Source organism: Dermacentor andersoni, chromosome 4, assembly GCF_023375885.2.
Source record: "Dermacentor andersoni chromosome 4, qqDerAnde1_hic_scaffold, whole genome shotgun sequence".
Taxonomy (NCBI): domain Eukaryota; kingdom Metazoa; phylum Arthropoda; class Arachnida; order Ixodida; family Ixodidae; genus Dermacentor; species Dermacentor andersoni.
The window spans coordinates 191,313,906-191,323,834 of NC_092817.1; the positions used below are offsets into that span (position 1 = coordinate 191,313,906).

At 48.4% G+C, this 9,929-nt stretch overlaps 1 protein-coding gene across 1 annotated transcript; it reads right to left on the reverse strand.

The window, feature by feature from the left end:
• Positions 1-7,605: 7,605 nt before the first annotated feature.
• LOC126530577 (very long chain fatty acid elongase AAEL008004-like) lies at positions 7,606-9,450 on the reverse strand. The gene has a single exon (XM_050177842.3). The coding sequence runs from the start codon at positions 9,347-9,349 to the stop codon at positions 8,477-8,479; it is 873 nt and encodes a 290-aa protein (XP_050033799.1). The 5' UTR covers positions 9,350-9,450; the 3' UTR covers positions 7,606-8,476.
• Between the last annotated feature and the right edge of the window lie 479 nt (positions 9,451-9,929).

Sequence of the window (9,929 nt, forward strand, 5' to 3'; positions counted from 1 at the left end):
GCCGAGGGGCAGTACAACACAGCACATGCCGCCATGCGTTCCGTAGTGGAGAGGTGCATTGGGCTCTTAAAGAGCCGTTTCCGCTGTCTTCAGCGATATCGCACCCTCCTCTACGAGCCGGAACGTGCAGCCAACATTGTCGCGGCATGTGCTGTGTTGCACAACCTTCGCCTTTCTGAAGGCGACGAGTCAGGCGATGACAGTGATGACGACAGCAGCAGCAGCAGTAGTAGTAGTGAGCTTGACAATAACGGCGACCCCATGCCACACAGTCTGCCCCGTAACACGGGCTCTAGAATGCGCTACTTGAGAGGGCGGGCTGTTCGCGACAATGTCATTGGCATGTTTGGCACAACCCGTGCGCAGCACATGCGTTATTTGAGGAGCGTGCGGCGGCAGCTGCGACGTCAACAGCAGCGTCAGCATCGTTAGGTGCATGCACACAGTTTTAAGTAATTGCATTGTGCATTTCATGCTGTGAAATTGCAGATACATTTCCCGTGCTAAGTTGTAGTTGATGTCTGCGTAATGCAAAGCATTCATGATTTGTTGAGAAATGTAAAAGTTGTTAAAAAAATTAAATTATGGGGTTTTACGTGCCAAAACCACTTTCCGATTATGAGGCACGCCGTAGTCGAGGGCTCCGGAAATTTCGACCACCTGGGGTTCTTTGACGTGCACCTAAATCTAAGTACACGGGTGTTTTCGCAATGCAGCCGCCGTGGCCGGGATTCGATCCCTCGTGCTCAGCAGCCTAACACCATAGCCACTGAGCAACCACGGTGGGTACATAAAAGTTGTGTAGTGAAGGGTTATGTAAAGCCTGCACTTATAGTAAGTAAAACAGTATCGTTAGAGGTGACATATGAGATTGAAAGCAAGCTAAAAATAAGTGCATATTCAAAGTGTCTGCCACAATTTGCTTGCTGCTGCTGTCGTCATCTAGATGCATGTAGCCTGATTCTTACTCGTATCCCCTTACGCATTGATGGACATAAGCGCCTGTCTCCTCACTTTCTACTAGCACAGAGAAGCTCACAGAAGCCAAGATGTACAGTGCACGTCACACCTTCCGCTCCATGGAACGTGCTGTTGCACGCGCAGCTTCTAGGTCCTCCACCATTTTGTCTCGCAACAACGGCAAAGTTCCTTTCGAGTGACGAAAATGCCGTCCAACTGGTCATCCGACATGTCAAACGCTGTGGCTCCCGCGAAGTGTGTGCACGCACGAGCAGTTGATAGATTTTAACAAAGTGACCTCACTTGTATGTAGCAGAACTCAGCAATGTTAATCAGTAATATTTTTACAGTGCAAGCTAGCACTAGAAATGTGGTTGCGATGTGTAAATAAAAGCACTAGAGGAAAACTGCACCTTTCTGTATTCCAGTCTCCAACATACACTTGTTTATGCACACATCACATGCGACAGTCTCTACATTGAAGAAGTGTGAGAATCATGAGTACTCAGTAGTAGAGACATTATGCAACATATCACAGACACGTTGGAATAAATATTGGATCACATTGTTCTTGCATCATAATATATCACAGGTAACGCCATGCATCGTTTAAGAAAACTGTTGTACACTGCACAAGTACACAGTAATAACAACTTGCTTAAACTGCACCAGGAACAGAAATGAGCAGGTGCTTACATCACATGCCAACCGAATATTTATCACAGCGAAATGTATAGGTACATCACTACATGTGAAAGGAACATGCTGTTGTGGCGCTCTGAAACTGAAAGAGCCATAGCACCATATTATGATATTCAGTAAGACAAACTGCATAAATATTACACACAAATTGCACCACAAGGGCTAAAATACAATGTATCGCAACCTGAAAGATTACTGAATGACAGCGAAATGTTTGATAATGAGACAGATGGGCAAGAAAAGAGACATTCCAGCTCAGTAGGTAATGACACTAACAAATATGCAACAAACAAAAAATAAACATTACAAATGAAAAGAAGGAGCATAGGCAAGGAATTTTCATAACTTTTTTCTTTTTTGCTGTGTATATTGACAGGTTGCTTTCGACATTATAGTAAGGCCTGAAAATTTCACCATTCGATGACAAGGATTAAATTGTAGAACACTTGCAGTGTGGCGTCGTGCTTAAATTGACATGAAAATAACTAGGCACTTCGGGGCGTTGCCGCTGCACTTCGAGGCGCTGCGACTGCACTTCCCGCATTCCCGCCACCTCCTCCCCGAGGTGCCGCAGGCTCTTCATGTGGGCCATGTGGGCCTCGTGGTGCTGCTGCAGGCTCTGCAGGTGGGCCTCGTGGTGCTGTTAGCAAAGATGTGTAATTAGTTTAATTACAGAAGCTCAGTAACAAGGCCTTCGTGTGTTGCATTCATCCCCATTTGCAGGCTATTGTCTTGTCATTGTATATTCAAACACTGGAAATATCTTTCTGGCCCATCAAACTTGTGCCGTCGCATTCCATTAAGATGTGTTACATTGCTATACCTGCTTCCTTGAATTCAACGCCACTTTTTTCTTTTTGCCACATAATTGCGTAGGCATTTACACATGTTATATCACGCGAATGTGTACAAGATATCACCACAGGACTACACGTATACATTATGCTTGTTCACTGATTATTATAATTTTTAGAGAGGTCATATGCTCATCAATTTCATACGCAGAAAAATATACATCTGTGGCCTTACACATACCTGCCGGTTTCGCTCCAGCAGTTGTTGGCGGAAGCGGGTGTCCTCTTAAACTCTGGCTTCCTCCAACTGGCTCTGGCGAACGTATGCGGCAGTAGCCGTCATCACAGCACCATCAAGTTCCTGCTGCCTGGGCTGTCTACGGGGTGCCCGTGGCTCTCGAGGGGTAGGCTGTGGCACCTGGGGGGTAGGCTGCGGCACCTGCGGGGTAGGCGGCGGCAACTGCGGAGTTGGCTGAGGCACCTGCGGGGTTGGCTGAGGCACCTGGGTGGTAGGCCGCGGCACCTGGGTGGTAGGCCGCAGCACCTGGGGCGTAGCCGGTGGCTCTTCATGCAAGACAAAAGCAAAGACTGCTCATTCACTGTTATCCGACCTACACAGATTGATTGTCCTAACCAGTCACTTTGAAATGTCATTATAGCTGCATAGCTACAATAATGATACAAAAAACAGGTAGTTAGAGCAAAAGATGCCGCAGGAAGTTGCTGGTAGCAGTAACCCTTAAGAAGCACAAGGAATCTCTATTACAACATCATGTCATTTGTAGTCTTGCATTTCTCCTCCATGAATAACAGCTGGATGTTGGACACAAAGGTAATAACAGCACAGTGACGTACTTTACTTCATAGCAAGATCATACAGCAACTGCAAACAACAATGCTACTACAAAAGCTAGGTCACTGCCTTACGTGTAAGGCCACTTGGCCCAGCAGCAGCTGCAGGGCCCGACACCACGAAAGCAGTTGTCGCTGGTGGATGTCTGCGGGAACCGCTGGGCCCTGCAGCTTCCTCTGAACTTGCCTCGTCCTGCAATCAGAGTAGTGTTCAGACATTGCGAGCAGTGTGTGCAATGCGCATCATGTACACAAGTTGCTGCTCAGAGTACATAACCTATATTGTCACTTGCACAAAAAAAAGGGCTTAAAAATTTTGCAATATTGTGTTACAATGTAATGCTGAAAATTTGTGAGGTCACAGCAGGTCACACAAACAACACTTTTTTAAATCCAATGTACGCACCTCGCTATCGGGGAAGTACTCAGGGGGGGAAACACGGACCCCTCCTGTCCTCATACGGACGTCGAGGACGCGGCCGTCCACGCCACCCACTTTGCCACCTCCAGTAGCCCTGCAAACACGGCAACAACGACAACGTGAAACTACGTTACTGTCAGCATCATTAGAAGCTCAACTCTTCTCGCTCGCGGCCCTGGCCGCTTCTTTTTTCGCTTTACGGGCCATCTTGGCCCAATGGTTGCGCCAACGGCTGGTGGCCTTTACGGCTGGCCCCTGTGCGTTAAGCACCGCCGCCACCTCCTCCCACAGTTCGTTTTTTCGAGCAGCAGTCATACGTGGTGAGAACTCTGTAGAAGCTCTCGCCAGGTATGGGTGCTGCTCGATGAACTGCACGAGAATAGCCGCCTGCTCTTTGGACACCCGCGGCCCTTTTGCTGCCATTTTCTCTTTGTCAACTTGGGAATTTCAGCCGGCCCGCAGCACAGTGAGAAATTTAGAGGCAAACATTCTGTCTAAGCTAAGCGCCTGCATAAAGTGCTCACTACGACTTATTTCTGCCTTTTTATACCACTAATGTAAAAGAAGGTGAAGTCACTACTCACATTTAATGTTGTAGCAGCTTCTTTCTCGGAGCGTATCAGTGCAGGAAGTATTACCGATGCAGCGATAACTTTAACGAAGCTATCGTTATGTCATGGCGGTGCCCTATGGAAAATGCCTTGACAGTTCTCGATCCACTATGTTGCAAAGTTTCACCTCGGGGGCTACGGATAATTCTTCTTGGCTCTTCCTAAAGAAGAAATTATCACACGTCAGACATGCAGCGAAAACCACACGACAATGCAAGCACTACACGAGCAATAGTTACTCACCTCAATCAGTATCTGACGGGGGCGGGGCCGCAATTACGGGCACGTAAGGGGCTGTCAGCTGTTCAGACAGACACGCTAGGGGCTGTCAGCTGTTCACAGGTAAACAAAGGCTGCCATTTTGCGTGCGCTCAACGGCATGGATTGGATGCACATCCGACTACTATGTGGCTACGACTTCAAAAATAGAGCACTTGCGTTTGCATTTCTTTGGACTGCGGCAGCTTTTGCGTTGTAATGTAACAAAATGAATTTGCTTTACGCAGCATGGAAGTCCGCTTTTATTAAGTGCCGTTTTACAAAACAAATTTGCTATACAGTCTCGGAAAAAGAGAAGGGAATACGAAAGAAACATCCGGCCAATGAAGGGAGCTTCCGATTGGACGATCCAAAACGTCGTACCTACGTACACACAATTTCCAAAATCGGTGACGTCACGCGAGAAGGCATTGGCATGAAAAAAGTCATTTCTACAAAATCGCACCCCTGGGGTGCGATCGGAGATGGTTGTTCGGCGCGTTCGTTCGGTTACCGGCGCGCGCGATTGGCCTACTCCGCGCCGACGTCGCCAGCCACGGGGCGCAGCCACGTTTTTGGTGACGTCAAAATGACGACACGCTCCTGTCAAACGTCCTCCCACCGAGCATTTCTTCTGCTAGGCGCCGAACCCGACGGGAGGTGGGAAGTTTGGAGCGATCATACGGCTTCGCATGGTGCGTCTGGTGGATTGGATTGGATCCAACAGGCGGCCTTTTCGGCTGCGGAATGGCACGTTTGAATCCAATCCATGGTTTAATTCGAGAAAATGGCGCTTCCGTTGGGAACTTAGGTGGTTGCGCTGGCGTTTTAGAGAAAGGAGGAGAGCGGGTGGCGGTGCGAAACGCGTTTGAAGAAATGGCAGAAAGTGAACTCCGGCGTCGTTTTTGTTTCTCGAAACAAATAATTCGTTGGTTGTACAGAGAAATCGACAACATCATCGGTGCCAGCGAGCCATTGAAATGTTGTCGCTGCCTCTTGAAAAGTGCGCCACTCTTCCCGTCGTTTTCTTTTCTTTTTTCTTCTCGCTGTGCGTGACACCACCTAGGGACGACGCAAAGAACCTAATAGTTATAAATTGCAGTAGTCACACGTACTACTATTTGAAAACGTGTTTGGGCTTCAGAAGAAAAAATACATCTTTTTAGATAAAGATTTCATTCATTTGGAAGACGAGAAACATTTCGTTTTATAGTATACTGTCGGCAAGCAGACGACAAACGACGGAAGTAAACTTCCGGGGAGGTCACCGCTTCCTGATTGGCTGCTCTCTCCGCCCCGTTGTCACAAATTTTGCATACTGCCACTTAGTGACGTTGCAGCAACCGAACAGAACGCGTATCGAACAAAATATCTCGGATCGCGCCCCTGAACGGCACCCACGCATTTGTATTGAGTGCGAGTAGAAAGAATTCTGCGAGCGTCCAGCATGGTCTGGTTGAGAGCCTGTGTTGTAGCCGCCTCTGTGTATTCGTAGCGTACTATATATCGCGTCGGTTCTAGCCAGGTTCTGGATTTGCGCAGTAGTCCGTGTATTCGTGCCAATAAAGTGCAGGAAATAAGGCCTGGAAAGAGGGGAAGGCTTGGAAATAGAATGTTTTCGTGGTATGTACGGTATTGTTTGGGATGAGTCGGGTATATTCTACGCCGTGTGTGCAAATACAAACTGCTTTTGTTTGTAATGCCGCCCATTCACCACTGTCGCACGCTTCGCCTCTACACTCATTATTCTTACATGTTAATGCCAAAATAATACTTACTTGTAATTTAATTTTTTCAGCTGACGGTCGTCTGGTGAAGCTTCCTACGGAAACTACTGCTGCTTACCTGGTGCCACAACGTTAGATGAATGCACAAGAAGCCCGCAACGAGCATTTATAAAGAATAAAATAAACATGTCCTCATTTCACAAGGCGTCTTACGTCTTTATGAAATTGCACGTGGCACACATTCGATCGCGGCTTGTGAAGATCGTTCGGAATCAATCTTACTTAACAATAAAACGATTTCGCGCGAAGAGCGCGCGTGATAGAGCTGTAGAAGTAAAACAAAAAAAAGTAGCGGAGCCGGCGCGATGTTTACCAGCTAGTATTCAAAACGCACGCGCTCAAACCGAAACCGGAAGTCTGGTTGAGGTATTAACGCCGACAGCTTGGTGCGCTGCAGTCAATTGGGCCGCTGGGCTCTAGGTACACGAGCGATAACGCTCGTGTACATAGATTAAGGCGCACGTTAAAAAAATTGTCATGATTATTCCAGAGTCGCCCCACATGACATGTCTCATAATCACGCTGTTATTTTGGCAAGTATGCGTAAAGCCCCAGACTTTAATTTTTGCGTGCCAAAGCTTCAAAGTGGCTTCAAGTAAAGTGGAAGCAAGAAAAAAAGGTTCACAAGAAGATGAAGAGACAGTGTTTCAGCTAAAGTGATGTTGTTGCAGCAGGGCCTTATATTTACAACTATGAGCAAAAAAGTAGTCACGACACTTATTTTTCATCCCGATCAGCTGAAAAGGTCGGATCACTTACGTATCTTTTCTCCAATTGAAAACAGCGCGCTCATATAAATGACACATTAGGTGGCACTCGTTGTGACTGCAGGAACTGGCACTCTCGTTGTATCAAACGCATTTGAGTAACATGTTGAACATGCATGCGCGATTCTGCAACTGCATCTACCTCCTCAACTCATTCTGTGCGTACCAAAGTATAGGGCTAAGTCTTTGGTAAGGCAAAAGTATAGACAGTTGGGCGAGTTGGTACGGTAACATGATCTTGGCTTCTAGCGCGAAGGGAACACGGACACAGAAAGCAGCAGACAGGAATAGCGCTCGTCCTGTCTGCTCCTTTCTGTGTCCGTGTTCACTTCGCGCTAGAAGCCAAGATCATTGGTGAGCCCCGAAAAACTAATAGGTTTGCGATGCAGCTAACAAGAAAGAACAAACATTACTTGGCAAAAAAACAAAAACGCTTTATTCTTCAGCTGACCAGCACATTTTCTCTGAGAATTACAACAAAAGATAGCAAACACAGATCACTAAATACACGGCAATTCACGACTCTCGCTTGACCACACGCATTAGTGTCAGTGGAGCCAGCGTGGCACATTTGTGTACAGCATTTCCCATGCGACACAAGAACAGAACCAACGCACTTAGTACTTCGCGTCCTATTGAAGTGCGCCCTATCAAAGTGTAATGCAGCGACGACGAGTACGGCAACGTAGACCGTTGCTGTGGTGCAAAAACGGACCGTTGTTCTCGATGAACGCGTCAGTTCTCCGTTCAACAAGCGAATGGTCCACTTATTTTGTCGGCCTAAACATAACGATCTATTTTCTACACAAATCCTCGTTGTCTACCGTCAAGTGTCTTTTTCGTTCCTAGCATGTCTCCGGTAGGAGACAAAGGACAGACAAAAACGTGCTGCACTGGGCCTGTGTGGCAAGAATACAGTGTCCCATACACGGGTCGCATAGGTTTTTTCTTTCTTTTTTTTTTTTTTTTTTTTGATTTGCGGTTTAAGATCTCGCAGTGTGTGTTTCGCGGCGATACGAATAATTTGGGCTTGGTAGCTGTGTTCAGGCAGATCCGATAAGTTGCTGTTCATGTATTCGCACACTAAACTAAAACCTTGGTTAACAAGCAGTACCTACTTTTGCGCGTAACTTATGCATACCCATCAGGTCGCTAAAGTTCCCATAACTTTCCGCATATCATCCGTATCACTTTCTGCACAGCCATGTGACATTAACGATGAGACGTGCGGTCGAGGTTAAAGGCTACACGTTAACTGTAGGTTGACCGCCGTGATAGTTGCAGAGTCCTTGCGCGTACCACAGAATCGACTAAGCAAACACTTTCAGTGAACCTTGCTCTTGGCGTGATCGCTATCCTCGATTTTCCTGCTGGTGTTGTGCCTGTCCCGGTAGGCCTGGATGTAGAAGCGCACGAACATGGTGAAGAAGAAGACCGCCTCGCACAGCATGATGTAGATGTGCGGCCTCGGGTAACCACAGCTGTAGAAGAGCGGAATCATCATGTGCACGAATATGATGCAGAACTGAACCAGCTGCACCTGGGTCAGGTAGCGCTTCCACCAGAGGTGCTTCTGCACTGCGGGTCCCAGCAGGGAGAGAAAGTAGTAAGTGTACATGATCACGTGGACGAAGCAATTGAGTATAATGGTCAGCAACGCCTGGCCGTCTGGGCCGTAGCCGACGCCGTAGCAGCCGTTGAACACCACCAGAATGTGGTGCGCGACGTGAAGGAACGATACGTGCGAGTCCTTCTTGCGCAGGACGAAGAACACCGTGTCCATGAAGTCGGCGATCCTCACTAGCGTGTACCACCAGCACAGGTTGAGAAGGCTCATGGTGACCTCGTCTCGGCTCTCGTAGTCAATGCCGTGGCAGAAGAGGCTGTAGCCGCCTCCCATGTAGCTCCTGGAGAGGAAGGCAGTCATGAAGTAGGCATTCAGCACCACCATGCAGGCGTTGTAGGCGTTGACGATCGGTTTGATGCCGTCGTACGGCTTGCGGTCCTTCATGTATCGGGGTCCGGCCACCTTGACCACGTAGACGTAGACCATGAACAGGGAGGCGAGGAACTCCCTGTTCCCGGCCAGGACCCAGTTGGCGGTGCGCGGATCCCGGTCCATGATCAGCTCATTCGCCAGGGCAGTCATGAAGGAAGAAGTTGAAGCAGAATCCATTGGGCTTGCAGCTTTGGCCATTTTACTCCCAGATTCTGACAACGTACGCTGTAACGTGAGCACTGCGCCCGCACTTGTCTGGTACTGTTTATGTGAGCAGCGGGACGCAGTCGCGTGGTGGGTTCCTCAGCACCGCTTCGCGCTGCCGCGAGGCAACGTATTGGTTCTCCACCATAGGGGCGCATATATTTAAGGACCCCGGAGAGGAGGCCAAAGACGCCGCTGCATAGAGCGTAACGGAGAAAGGTCGACGGGCTTCCGCGGCCAGTTTTTCCCGCAATTTTCCGTTATCGATGTGCCCCCCATCCCCTCTAACAACGCATGCACGGCAGCTTCGCCGAGGACCGGGAGCTCCTTGGTATCTGATCTATTCCTCCTTGCCCCCTAACGGCCTCTCTCTAGGACTCGCATGCTGCGCCGCCGCTTTGATCTGGGGGAGGGGAGAAAGAGGAAAGGTGCGATCAAGGCGGTGCATCAGAAAAAGCATCGAAATCAAAACATATAGCGTTCGATAAGGTCCGTAATAAATGCGGCCGCGTTAGCTTATGTTGCAATATTAGAACGCACTCCGAGGTGCTTTTGCGCCTGCGCTTGCCCCGTT